At 35.3% G+C, this 15,275-nt stretch overlaps 1 protein-coding gene across 1 annotated transcript in view; it reads right to left on the reverse strand.

Annotated features, from left to right (window-relative positions):
- Positions 1-15,275, reverse strand: part of LOC140171196 (inositol 1,4,5-trisphosphate receptor-like) — a 160,100-nt gene that overhangs the window by 115,708 nt on the left and 29,117 nt on the right. Inside the window, exon 7 of the mRNA XM_072194405.1 lies at positions 3,068-3,151. Coding sequence (XP_072050506.1) covers positions 3,068-3,151 — 84 coding nt within the window. The remainder of the gene's footprint in view (positions 1-3,067; positions 3,152-15,275) is intronic.

Below are 15,275 nucleotides of genomic sequence, written 5' to 3' on the forward strand. Positions count from 1 at the left end.
ACTGGGGTAAAATTACCCGCAGTAACCTACACCAGGGATGCCAACCTTGCAACTCAAGAAACTGTACTCACAGACCCCAAAAACTGTATTTTGCCATACAAAACTGTATTTTTTGAGATCATGTGTGATTTCACTTCTAACTAGCTATAAACATTAAAAACTTGTTTTCAAGTTTGTCAGAGTGTTTCTACACTGTAAAAACCCTTTGAAGCCCCTTACAGAAGACAAATTTGATAGTTAATGCAATTTTCAAAGAGGCTCCATTTTGGAGTTATAGCACTTTTTAATGTCCACTATCCTATACTTAACCATGTACAAGGCATTTTTGAAACTGCTGCACTGGCTTTATTACATGATTTGCATGGCTGGCCTTCGTATATATGATGCACAATTACAAACTCATAATTCATTGATTCAAGTGACCATTCCACCAGAAGTCAAACACCCACCTCCCCCACTCCAACCTGGGGGCTACTGGTGATTACTATTTTTCACAAGGACAAGGTATGAATCAACAAGAAATTAAAATGTATTTTTCAAAGAGGCTCCATTTTGGAGTTGTAGCACTTTTTGATGTCCACTTTCCTATACTTAACCATGTACAAGGCATTTTTGAAATGGCTGCACTGGCTTTATTTTATGATTGGCGTGGCTGACCTTCGTATATATGATGCACAATTTCATACAAATAATTCATTGATTCAAGTGGATCATTCCAACAGAACCTCCCCCACCCCCACTTGGGGGGGGGGGGGGGGCACCGGTGTGGCCTACCTCACATCATAGATACATGCTTGAAACGCTGAAGAGCATATCTGAAAAAATATTAATGTGCCACTGCCTGCAACATTAATTTTTTTTTAATGTGCATGCATCATCCGAAAGTCGGCAGTTAGGAAACCATCTTGTAGGCCTATTCTTTTGCACCAATAAATAGTTGACTAAATACTTGTATATATTGCATAATTATGTAGCAGTTAGATAGTTAATAAAAATATTAATGTGCATGAACCATCTGAAAGTCAAGAAAAAATTATTTCGGAAACCATATTGTAGGCCTATTAAACATGATAAATATTTTTAATGTGCATGCATCAACCGAAAGTCGGCAGAAAAACGTTGTAGGAATCCATCTTGTAGGCCTATTCTTTTGCACCAGTAGAGCTAAATAGTTGACTAAGTACCTTCAGAAGACATTGCATAGGTAAGCAGTTAGATAGTTAATAAAAATATTAATGTGCATGAACCATCTGAAAGTCAAGAGAAAATTATTTCGGAAACCATATTGTAGGCCTATTCAACATGTTAAATATTTTTTAATGTGCATGCATCATCCGAAAGTCGGCAGAAAAACGCTGTAGGAATCCATTTTGTAGGCCTATTCTTTTGCACCAGTAGAGCTAAATAGTTGACTAAGTACCTTCAGAAGACATTACATAGGTAGTAGTTAGATAGTTAATAAAAAAATTAATGTGCATGAACCATCTGAAAGTCAAGAGAAAATTATTTCGGATACCATCTTGTAGGGTTACTAAACATGTTAAATATTTTTTAATGTGCATGCATCATCCGAAAGTCGGCAGAATGCGTGATTAACGGGCAGTGGAGTCGGAACGAAGGGCGATTTTGTTTCAACGCTAGGCTTCAAATTATCAGTTATTTTAACTCTGGTTTTTCGATAGGCTAAGACGGAAAATCGTATTTTTTGAGGGGAAAACGTAAAATCGTATTTTAACCAAAAAATCGTACAAAATACGGCAAAATCGTACTAGTTGGCATCCCTGCTACACGTCCCTATTTTGTACCTATTCAGAATTATTATTATAATTATACAGTTCATTTTAAATATGCATGACAAATAATTCCTTGGTTTAAAACGTCACTATTGAACTTGTTGTAACATTTAATTGACGGAAATAATTCAATATGTGTCCCAGCTTATAATTTCACGTTTCAAAGCTCAAAACGTTTTGGCCGGTAACTTTTCACCTTGGTCGGCAACTTTTCAGAGTTACAGGCCTGACTGGCCTGTGACTTTTTGAGGCATATTTCGAACACTGTGCTTTACGCTGTTCATGCTGTTAAAACATGTATTGAATATTTCGTTATTCTAAATATTGAGAATTGGGCCTACTTTACTTAAAACAAACAAGGTTTAAAAATTGGGGGTTTTGTTTAAGGATATATGCATGAGGGTCTAAGTAGGCCTATCCCCAATCATATTTTTTTAAATCAAGTCTATTATAGGCCTACTTATACAACAAAGCTTAAAGACCTGAAAGTGTTTTCTTTTCTTGTAAACGAGAGCCTAAAGTATTTTCCCAAGCGCCTCAGAAAGTTCGGAAAAGTTTGAAAATAAGGCCAAATTGATGCCCATTATTTTGTGTGGGAATAGGCCTAACACTCTGAACATTCACAGAGCATTCACAGAGGTAGGCCTAAACCATGACTGTCGAAATTAACTTTAAAAAGGAGGCAGAAATGAAAAAAAAAAAATCGTCGGAGGGTTGAATCAACAGCTGATCATCATCAACGTAAATAAACAAAAGTGGTTGAGTAATCGATAGCAACACTCGCTTCGCTTTCCTTGGTCGATGGTTCATCGTCGACGCGTCATGGATGTCGACTTTTACCCATGATGCTCTGCGCGAAGTAGATCAGCCAGGCGTGATCGTAGGTGGCGCGCTGTATTTGGAATCGCGAGAATTGATAAACCACTGGAAATAACTATGCATAATGTATCTTATTCCACCTAATTAGTGCCTTATGAGTGCAACTTTTTCAATGCTATCTGCACAACTAAATTCTGTTAAATGTCTAAATAAAATTATCATCTACACCTTTTGGTTTAGGATTATGATGATTTTGACTTCAAAAACACTGTAAAGCTGTGGGATAGCTTGAGAACAGCCCCTCTCCCATTGACTAACTTAGAGCGGAGGTGGGCTAATTAGGTCTAATACAGTAATGTAGTTGTATATCTTGTAAAGTTTTGATGACACTTTCTGCAATCTTGTTGAAATTAAACATTAATCAATGGTTGAGCTCTTCCTTTAACTGTACTTACCCCCTTGAGTACTTCATCAAGATTTTCTTTGTGTTCCATAAACAGCGAGACTTTCCAACATGTATTGCAATTCACTGCATTCACCTGGTTATCAAAATAAAGAAAAGTAGGGGTTAAAGACACTGTTAGTGAGTCTACAAAGCAGTGAATGATAACTTAAAGGAGTATTTTGTGATCCCAGTATCCTCATTTTAAGACATTTTTCATTAGATATCCACAAAAAAAAAGCTTATTCCCAAAATTTTAGTTGATTCTGAGTTGCGAGTTATGCATGATTATGTGTTTTACACTGCTCCATAGACAATGTGTTGTAATTTCGTTCTGGTATACCAGAACAAAATTCACGATATCTTTGCTAAACAAATTAATTTACAAGAAATTTGTTGTACATAAACATTATGTAGCCAGAGGTTTCCAGTGATATAAACATCTCAACCTTTTTTGAGGAAAGTGGGGGGGATGATGCTGTGGATCACGAAATGCCCTTTTAACTTATGGCAACTTTTATAGTATCAGTATTCTTTTTGAGGTTATTATAATTACGGCAAAGCTGATGGTCGTGGCGTCCGCAGTTTTTCAAAAGTGGAGGGGGCAAGGTCTCGATTCCCTTGACTGTTTAAAAATCAAATCTTATATTTGATGATATTTTTTTTTAGATTTTCTGATTCAGCCAATTACTGATAGTGTCTTTAATTGAACAAAATCAATATTTAAAAAATTACCGTTTTGTTCATTTTAATCATTTGTTAATATTCTGTTTGTTTGTCTTGCATATATTCCAGGTATAAATTAATTCACAGACTAATCTGAACATGAGTTTCCAGAAAAGTACGACTAAAAATTCAGACAATTAATTGCATACTATAATTATGTGAAACTTTAACTGGAGTTTGGAAATGACAGTTTTTATTAATTCTTTCCAAATTTACCGATTAATTGCCAGAATATTAAATTGGACAATACTTGACAAGTTGGAATTTTTTCATGTATAAATGGTTGGGCTGTTGTTTCAAATACTGTTAATTTTTCAATTTTCCCAACAGCAATCTTTCACTCCTTTTGAGGGAGGAGCCTTGATGAATAGCCAAGTTATGACAACACTCTGACGGACCGACAAAATAAATCACGGTATATTTTTTAACAACTTTAAAGATTTCCTGACAATACCACTCTTTATTTGGAGCCCATTCCATACAGTTCATTATCAATCAAATTCACTACAACCGCGGCACAGCCAGCGTAACAGTGGGGATGAAGTAAAATGAAGCTAATACAATGCCAGTGTTACCATGGCAACAATCACAGATTTGATGCATGTGCAACTATTTTGGTTGCTGCTACTGATTGAAGCATGCGGCATGCATATTATGCTACAGAGCATTAACATCTAGGAAAAGTGAAACGGGTCAATTCAAAGTGATTGATTTTTCTACTATAAATATGACGCATTTTCATTGTTTTTGCTGCGAGTATTTTGTGTGAATTTTGCAAGATTCAGTACCTCCTATGTTGTGTACTGACCAAGATATATCCATTTAAAAAGCCAAGGTGAATCAATTTAATCCTGGGATTTAATAGTGGATTTGGTTTTGGATCAGATCCAATATTAAAGCAGTTTCGAGATCAGCAAAAATTCTTTGAAATTAAAAAAAATGTCAACCAATCTCTGATTAGTGGAAAGTAAAAAACAAGCTTCTTTCCTGTAGGTGTCCTGAAAACCTTAAGGGATCCAAAATGAGCGTTTATTGCGTTTCGACAGTATTTTTTGTGGGACATGAGAGCACCTCAGACCTATCGAATTGCATTCTGAATACTGAAGCATGTCTTTCTGATATCAAATAATTTTCATTTTTTAAATCACAATATAATACAAATTTTATGACAAATTACAAAAATTTGATATTTTTCAAATTTTTGATATATAACAGTCCTCGAAGTAAATTATATAAATCTAATGATATATTCTGAAAGTGTATGTAGCATGGAGGAAAAGTCGACGGTCAATTGAAAATTTTGACCTTTCATATTGAAGATATGGATTTTTTTCCCAAAAAGACCTAATTTTTTGGGGTGTTTTGGGGAAAAAAATCCATATCTTCAATACAAAAGGTCAAAATTTTCAATTGATCGTCAGCTTTTCATCCCACCTACATACACTTTAAGTATAAATCATCAGATTTATAAAGTTTACTTCAAGTACTGTTAAATATCAAAAATATCAATTTTTAATGATTTGCCATAAAATGTGTATTAAATTGCGAATTTCAAAAATCAAAATTATTTGATATCAGAATGACATTCTTCGTATTCAGAATGCAATTCGATATGTCTGATGTGCTCTAATGTCCCAAAATAAATACTGTCCAAACGCTCATACCCCAGCCCTTAATGCAAAATGTGTTTCTCTTTTGAATCAAGATGGATGGACACATGCAAATCACAAATATTTATTGACAAATCAGTGCAAAATAAGTTAGATATGAAAATTGAATGTTTTAGAAAACTAATATATTGATTGTTATTGCATTTAATACTGCTTGTTTGAGAAAATATATTTTGTATAAAAATCAGTGTCATCATTTTTCACTAGAAATTTTAAAAAATCAAATTCAGTAAAATTGCTCCAAGGATCTACAATTATCTATTAAAGTATGACCTATGTAGTCTTAAAGTACACATGTAATAATAATAGTACGGTATTGAATTTGTTTTTTAGGCAAACAAACATTTGAGCAAAATTCTGCCTTTGTACTCGCTGTAAGTACAGAGAAAGGGTGACATGTGACGTAATCACCATATTTGATCATATAAATGATAAGAAACACTGACTGTCATCAATAAAGTATAGATATGACTCACATAAATGACAGACATGTATCTTATAAAAACAAGACATTATGCACTGAGGCTTATTCAGTTGAATATTGTTTAGGCATATTTTTTCTATTATTCAATAAAGTGGAATGATTATGACCATATTACCTTTTTTTTTTTGTTACAATTTTAAAACTTGAGGTTTGTAAAATTCTTGAAAATGGGAGTAGCTTCCATATGTTCTTGAATTTTATTCCTGTACATTAAGGGAAGGGGTATGAACGTTTGGACAGTATTTATTGTGGGACATTAGAGCACATCAGACATATCGAATTGCATTCTGAATACAAAGAATGTCCTTCTGATATCAAGTAATTTTCATTTTTTGAAATTCGCAATTTAATACACATTTTATGGCAAATCATTAAAATTTGATATTTTTGATATTTAACAGTACTCGAAGTAAATTTTATAAATCTGATGATTTATATTTAAAGTGTATGTAGGTGGGATGAAAAGCCGACGATGAATTGGAAATGTTGACCTGTCGTATTGAAGATATGGATTTTTTTTCCCAAAACACCAAAATAAAAAAGGTCTTTTGGGAAAAAATCCATATCTTCAATATGAAAGGTCAAAATTTTCAATTGATCGCTGGCTTTTCCTCCCAGCTACATACACTTTAAAGACTATATCATTAAATTTATAAAATTTACTTTGAGGACTGTTATATCTCAAAAATGTGAAAAATATCAAATTTTAATTATTTGTCATAAGATTTGTATTAGATCGTGAATTTCATAAAATGAAAATTATTTGATATCAGAAAGACATTCTTCGTATTCAGAATGCAATTCGATAGGTCTGATGTGCTCTCATGTCCCACAAAAATACTGTCGTAAACGCTCAAAACACTCATTCCAGTTCCCTTAAGGGCTGTGGTATGAACGTTTGGACAGTATTTATTTTGGGACATTAGAGCACATCAGACATATCGAATTGCATTCTGAATACGAAGAATGTCATTCTGATATCAAATAATTTTGAATTTTGAAATTGCAATTTAATACACATTTTGGCAAATCATTAAAATTGATATTTTTGATATTTAACAGTACTTGAAGTAAACTTTATAAATCTGATGATTTATACTTAAAGCGTATGTAGGTGGGTTGAAAAGCAGGCGATCAATTGAAAATTTTGACCTTTAATTATTGAAGATATGGATTTTTTCCCAAAACACCAAAAAAAATTAGGTCTTTTTGGGAAAAAATCCATATCTTCAATATGAAAGGTCAAAATTTTCAATTGACCGTCGGCTTTTCCTCCTGCTACATACACTTTAAGAATATATCATTAGATTTATATAATTTACTTCGAGGACTGTTATATATCAAAAATCGAAAAATATCAAATTTTTATAATTTGTCATAAAATTTGTATTATAGTTGTGATTTTCAAAAATGCAAAATTATTTGATATCAGAATGACATTCTTCGTATTCAGAATACACTTCGATAGGTCTGAGGTGCTCTCATGTGCCACAAAAAATACTGTCGAAACGCAATAAACGCTCATTTTAGATCCCTTAAGTCAGAGTATTTGTTCACATTTTGTTAACTAGTGTCAATAATGAGGAGGGGACTTAATTATGTTGTTACTGACTATTAGCAGATTGTGTGAGCAGTCAATCAGTGAAGTCTGATTCACACTCCACATCGCAGCATCGCGCGATGAAATTAAAATGTACATTTTAATTTTATCACGCGATGCCGCTGATGTTTGGAAAACATGTGGGTCTGCATTTCCTTTTATGGTCATTCTGCCGACTTTGATTTTCCAGCAGCCAATCACAAGCGTGCACGGCTGCGATATCCCAGCGCGATGCCAAAAAGTTGAACACAATCCAACTCCATGGCGGACCGAAATTTCCACTGCACGATGAGAATTTTCACCGGCGAGCTCGTAAAAACCTGGCTCAGATTTCAGTTTTTATAGCATCGCATCGCCCTGCGATGTGGAGTCTGAATCGGACTTGACACTGGATAAATTACAAATTGAAATATTGCACCCACTTTGAAAGTTGCATCACAAAAGGCAATTTTGTATATGTGCAAATTGCAGTGCAATACAGGTTAATTTGAGGTTAGCTTGGGCAAGATTCAACTAATAATTATACTGAGTGGGTTTGGCCCAGCCAGGACCCCAACTCCTGCACAGTGAGTCTGTTTACCTTCCCAGCATAAGCTGGTACCCAAATACACCTGGATGGAGAGAGGCACAACATGATGACACTGCCAGGATTCGAACCCACATCATAAATCAAAACCAGTCCAGCTGAGCCACTATGCCATCATTTTAAATACAAAATCAAACTATGCTTGCATCAGTATTTTACAAATGTGCTCTAAATAAAATATTAAACAGATATTGTATATGTATAATATAGGCACAAAACCTCATACCCTACAAATATGAGATCAATTTCAAGATTGCACTAGTTTAGTAAACGTAAGCAAATTCTTGAACTTTGTCATTGAGAGCATCTCGGCTTGTGGCTGATGACTTTGTGTTTGATAACATCTCTACAGTGATCAATCATGAAACCAGTGCGAAATTTATGAGTTTATCTTGAAATGACGTGCTAGAAATGTCCATGATGTCAACACAGAGAATATCAAAGGTGACCAGCAAGACACTGCAAGAGAGGAATAACTTCGAACTGATATATATCAACTAAAGTGTATGTTTGATTCATGTATATAGATTTCCTGGCAATGAATTTTAATGAATATGAAGCAACTGTAAGTTGAAAACATCATGGTTGTGAACTATTCACCCTTTGCAAGGATCTGCCATCTTACTACCAAAATGAGGTCTTCCTGCACATGCATGCGCAAAAGTGCATTTTTGTTTCTCGCTCTTCTCTAGCAATGCACCACAAGGCTTTTGCAAAGCGTATGCGGCAATTAAAGCACACATTTGACAGGTGTACGCACATGCAACACGCACTTTGATGGTAGAATCACGTTTTGAGATGACTGTGCGATCAGCTAATAAGACGTGCAACATCAACTCTATAAGGTTCTTGGAAATATCCACAAATCATTTGTAAAACTTGGTCCTAGCCTACAGATGTTTGGTGAAAGTACATAAAGCATTTTGTAATCAACATAGTAGGCAACATATAGACCCTATCAAATACTATGTCACGCATCCTCATTTAAATAGTATGTCCCACTCATCTGCGAAGTGAGCGAAGTTCGGTGTGTATCGTCGAACGATAAGAACCCGTCTTGTATTTTGCAACGTTGGCACTCATCCAAACATACCCTTTTACACAGTAAATGAAAGTACAACTTTTTGAATCAGAACAAAATTTCATTTCATCGTTTCAAATTTCTCAATCGTTCTGATTTTGTTTTACCCACGTGTGGTATAATACTGCAGCTAGTCATCTGAATCTGTACTTAATCAGCATAACAAGGACATTTTCTGCCATTATTTTTGGGTGTATGAAATTTTACCTAGCTACTGCGGACGTTATATCTCATGTACGATAGAGGAAGTATCTTGCGAAGCCATTATACATGCAATTACGGTCATTTGCAGACCTCCTTGAACCGAGGACTGTCCCACATTGCAGAGAGGTCCATGGTTTGAATGTGAAAAACGAATGTGTCTCCACTTTTGCTGGCACACACCTATGCCCTGCTACATACCCTCACAACACATACACACACCTGAACACCCCACATCTGGGGTCCATTTCAATAAACTTTTAACCCATCGTAAATAAGTAACCATTAAATACAAATACACATATTACTTATGAAGGGGACCGTTCGTAAGTAAGTTTAGTGAAATGGAACTTTCGACTTGTCGTAACTTAAGAACGATTCTGAGACTTGAAATGGACCCCTGATTAGTAATCGCCCACATACACACATTTCATTAACATTTTGAATGTTATTTTTGTTTATCTTTTAATGCTCATGTTAAAACAATGTTTGACTTTTGTTTTCAAATCATTACCATGGAAACCACTGTTGACAAACAAATGCTGTATCGTTACCATGGAAAATGATTGACAGTAGTCAACTGCTAGTTCCTCCCTCGAGATAGGCTGGTTCAAAAATTTAAAGCACATAATTTTTCACATTGGTTTATTTTTTATTCTATTTTATTCTATCAAATGGAAAGCTGATGGGAGGGATCAAAAGCCAAAAGTTTCCATCAATATTATTATCATGAATTCAACTTTGTATGCTAATATCAGTGTCAAATATTTTCAAAAAACGTGTTGCAGGTTTGTGTTTGCTTCTCTCATAAAATTTTATATTACAAATGAAATGATATAGTTTCCCAATTAAATTTCACAACAAGAAATATCACATAGTATGAAAAACATGAATCTTAAAAATTTCTCAGTCACTGGGCCATACTTTTGTACATTTCCTGGGTAAAAGTGTGTTCATTTTCCCTACACACAGCTCGGATTAGTGTACATGGAGTAGTAAGTGTTGAAAGGAAACTTGAATATATCGAGGGGTTATTAGTGCAAGAAGGCCCTCACTACAATAGCTGCCAGGTGTCAGACTTTAGATGTGTACAATATAAGAATACAGAAATCATTCTCAATGTCTATAGGGCAGCTATTGCAGATAGGGCCTTCTTTCACTATCCCCCAGACATTGTTGACTGATTGTGACCTATGGAGTATTCCCCCTTCACTGGGAGCTTAACCCAAAAACCATCGAGATGTGGGTACAGTCATAACTTATTTGCAAGCTCCAAACATTTGTTGTCAAAATGTTCAACAAAATTGTACAATTTACCATATTTTTAGCTATAACTTGTTTATCTATGTGCATTCAAATGCTTACAAACAAGTAGCTATTCAATGGTTCCAAACCCGGGGTTCCTAATGTAGGGTTTAAAAATTTGACAATTGTCTACAAATTTAATGAACAAAGTTGAAACCCTCTGTTGTTTTCAGGCAAGTTCAGTCAGGGCTGCTGCGAGCTGACCTGGGAGTACATAACCAGGTTTGATGACAGTATACTAGAAACCAATTAGGATACAGCACCAATCAACTTCAGCTTCAGTTCATATTGGCTGGACGTCAAGGAGTATCAAAGCCAAGCTGGGGGGTAATGCTGCTTTTGGTGATTTTGACAGCTTGCACAGATGATGCTTTGATAGTATCTTCCTGCAATGAATTCCAATCAATAATAGTTCTTGGAAAAAAAGATTGGTTGTGACCAGGGACAGGCGATTTGCACGGAAAAAATAGCAAATTGCACGGAACTCTTTTTCAGTGCAAATCATGTATCCCTGCCCATAGGAAAAAAAATAGCCAATTGCGCGGAAAAAAAGTTCCGCGCAAATCGCCTGTCCCTGGTTGTGACTGCTGAGATGGTTTGATGTTGAAGATTACTCTGAAAAAATACATCTAAGTATTTTTCCAATAGGTCATCTATTTGAATTGATAAACTTGAGGCCTTCTGTGCACTATCAGATTCCCTTTGATGTGAAATTCTGAGAAGAACATGGCCGTTCACTCTCATGTCTGCATGCAATGGACTAATCCATTTAAAGATCACACACCCCTGTAGAAAATTTGGGAAATATCCACATGGGGAGTATGAATTTCAAATGGAATTATATTTAGCACTTTAGCACCTCCTCTGGGGAAGAGCACTTTAGCACCTCCTCTGGGGAAGATTCAGGTAAAATCTTTTATGAGGCCAAATTTTTGATAAAAGGGCATTCTTAACATCTAGGGAAGACTCTTGCCTAGAAGATGACATGTTGGACAAGGAGTTTTGTATTGACAGTGGCATCAATTGCTGTTGTTTTTGTAGTTGGATTTAACATCACTTTCAAAAATTCAGAAAAATATGAGCTAAATAGGGGCTCTCCCTTCTCTTGCCCCTTTTAACATTGGCAAAAGTGGGGAAAATCCCTTATAATTATGGGGAGTTAGGACAACAAGTTACTTAGCAATGACATCACAAAGGTAAGGATATGTCATCATTTGATATGATTCTCAAATGATAACTTCTCAGCATTCCAAGTGATCTTTAAGTGCTTTTCATATGGTTTGCATTGTAAACCACAAATGGGCTCTTTCATTTGAAATCCATACACCTTGATGGAAGACATTGATCCGAATTGTCCACAAAGGGAGTACATATTTCAAATTGATATACCTGAATGGGTGGCTCCATTTAAAGTCCACATCCACTCTGTGGAAGATTAAGGTCATGTCTTCCACAGGAGGTGTGTAGATTTCAACTGGAACAGCCCAACAGCTCAACTTTCAACACGTACATCTTTATTTTGATAGCCCAAACTGTCTGGAACATAAATTTGGACTCTATACACTTTTAATTGGCATCTCGTGACAGATTCCTATCATCAATTCTCCATTAATGACATTTCTGTAATGTTATCAAAACTTTTTGTCCAATGTTCATAACAGTATACCCGCCTCTCTGATACCAACTTGATGAAATACATTCAATGACATAAACCTTCAAACTATTTTGTCTCAGAGTCATGGTCCTGACTCCTAATCTCACTGAAATGTACTTCCATCTCCAAAATTTTGCTGAAAAGTTTTCAGCTAAGAGTATAAAATACAGGGATGACAGTGGCCTGTAGTGAACTTTGCAGGAAAATTAGCCTGAAAAAACATGCGAATTTGGGCTATAAAAGCCTCAAAGCAGGTTGAAAATATATGAGCCCAGCCAAAGAAACCATGCATATACTGCTAAGGTTTGCCCAATGGCGCACATGGGATCCTTTGCCTCGGGGTAAATTTCATGTACAAATAGAGAGCTCCCTCCTCTGAAAATCCGAACAAGAATTAAGGGTACGTGCCCATATGTGCTATTATTTACAAGCACCATATATATTGCTTATATACAACATTACCCATGGGAGTTAGTGAAGATGAGGCGTTGCTGCAATGAGCCATTGATATCATGCTTTCACTTGAAAGAGGCCATCAGAATCAACTAATTACATTGCTGATTACGACTCCTATATTCCCATTTATTTCTGATCAGTATGTATAATTTGTATATAAACACAACCAAATTAAAAAGTTGCCACTAGTTCCATCCCCATTTAATCAGAGTCTGATGAGTTTATGGCAAAATAATTTATATAATACTTTTCTATACACTTTCCTTCGAAGGTTGATATCAAGTTTAATCATCATGAGCATAGGAACCGTTGTTTGGAAATTTGTGCAATTTTAAAAATGACATAGGAAGTTGTATCACGCGGCGGAGCTAGCATGAGTGCCAAGAATTAAGTCGCCTGAATAGGCCGGCAGGTTAATCGATCATAAAGCATGACTGTTTGTGACTGCTGGAATTTTCAATGGGGTATTAAAGGTTTACCCATCCATGTCAAAATGCAAATCAAATACCCCGCTCTTTTAATTGTACGCAGGCAAGTGTACAATGATTCCTGTACGACCACAGAATATGCTGATAACATGCATTGGCTTTTGCGTAATCAATTCGTAATTTGTTGTGTTCAAAATTGCACGAATTTCCAAACAACGGTTCCTATGCTCACAATGATTAATCTTTTGATATCAAATTTGGTATCAACCTTTGAAGGAAAGTGTATAGAATATTATTATATAAATTTATTTTATTTTAACTCATCAGACTCTGATTAAATGGGGATGGAACTAGTGGCGACTTTTTAATTTGGCCATGTTTACCTATATGTGTTTCAAGTCCTTGACAATTGTTATTAGATTAGAACCATGTAGGAAATGACTGCATATAGTGGCTTAATGGGGCTGACTAGATCACCATGTTATCTGTACAGATATATAGGTAAGCAATAAGGCTAAATTATCAACAAGTGGCTGATCATTTTTCAAGCAATTATTCTAATATCCTTTGTGCTCATAAGAGGAAGATTTAACAAAGCTGTCAAATTTGGAAGTGAAACCTTTTGAAATGCGTATCTTATCAAGATTATATTTTCTTTCATGTTATAAAAAAAACCACTAGTATTCATATCAGATGATTTTTTTTGTAACAGTTCACAATATGCTTTGTTTTGCCTCAAGTTTTATAGTGACGTCTGGGTATTACGATTCATCAGCCTTGAAATGCATGCACTGTTCTTAGAAATAAAGCATAATAATACATAAACAAGGTAGCACAATCGAAATAATATCGCAAATGTAGAGGCTGTTTATCACATTACTACCAAAATTGAGGCAAAACGAAAAATAATGAGTGCACATATATTTGCCAGTTAATGCGGTCAGTGACATACATTTGGGTGGGGACCAAATTTCACACAACTTAATGATTTAAAACCTTTTTACAAAATTGGCAGTGCCAACAAATTGACAAACTAAGCCATTTATTAACATATTGAGGTTGATACTGACATTAGATGTTATTGATAGAAAGATCTTCTGAATGGAAATGTGACCTAAATATATCAATATCCGTTCTAAAACAGGTAGAATGAGACTTTGTCATGATCAATATATTGCCAGCTTATTGCACAGGCATGACAAATCAATTTTTATAATTTTTGCGACATTTTCAAGATTGTAAGAACTTTGTGTTCATCCAACATCTCACCAGACTGACATCATACTACAGTCCATTCGGCTTCCTCAATACAATAACATCCATGTGTGATAAGTGTGCAATCAAAGGTGGTGTAATTTGTAAGGTGCAGTCACATCACACACTACAGATGCACCGCATTTGATCGTGTGTGACATAAGCGCTATTGTCTCGATAAAGCCAAATGGACTATAGAATGTTATTTTGTTTGGTGTTGGATTATGGGAATAAATTAAGATGTATGTGATGTGAAATGTGCATGACTGTTGTCATGTGAAATTGTTATATGTGACAGGAGGATGTGTCACATGTTTTTTCTGACATCCTTAAAAAGAGATAAGCTGACCAGGTTTTGATATAAGCTGATCAGGTTTTGATATAAGCTGACCAGGTTTTGATGTAAGCTGATCAGGTTTTGATATAAGCTGATCAGGTTTTGATGTAAGCTGGTCAGGTTTTGATGTAAGCTGACCAGGTTTTGATATAAGCTGCCCAGGTTTTGATATAAGCTGGCCAGGTATTGATATAAGCTGATCAGGTTTTGATGTAAGCTGATCAGGATTTGATATAAGCTGGCCAGGTTTTGATATAATGCTGACCAGGTTTTGATACAAGCTGACCAGGTTTTGATACAAGCTGACCAGATTATGATACAAGCTGACCAGGTTTTGATACAAGCTGACCAGATTATGATACAAGCTGACCAGGTTTTGATATAAGCTGACCAGGTTTTGATATAAGGTGCCCAGGTTTTGATACAAGCTGGCCAGGTT

This window comes from Amphiura filiformis, chromosome 15, assembly GCF_039555335.1.
Source record: "Amphiura filiformis chromosome 15, Afil_fr2py, whole genome shotgun sequence".
NCBI classification, from domain to species: Eukaryota; Metazoa; Echinodermata; class Ophiuroidea; order Amphilepidida; family Amphiuridae; genus Amphiura; species Amphiura filiformis.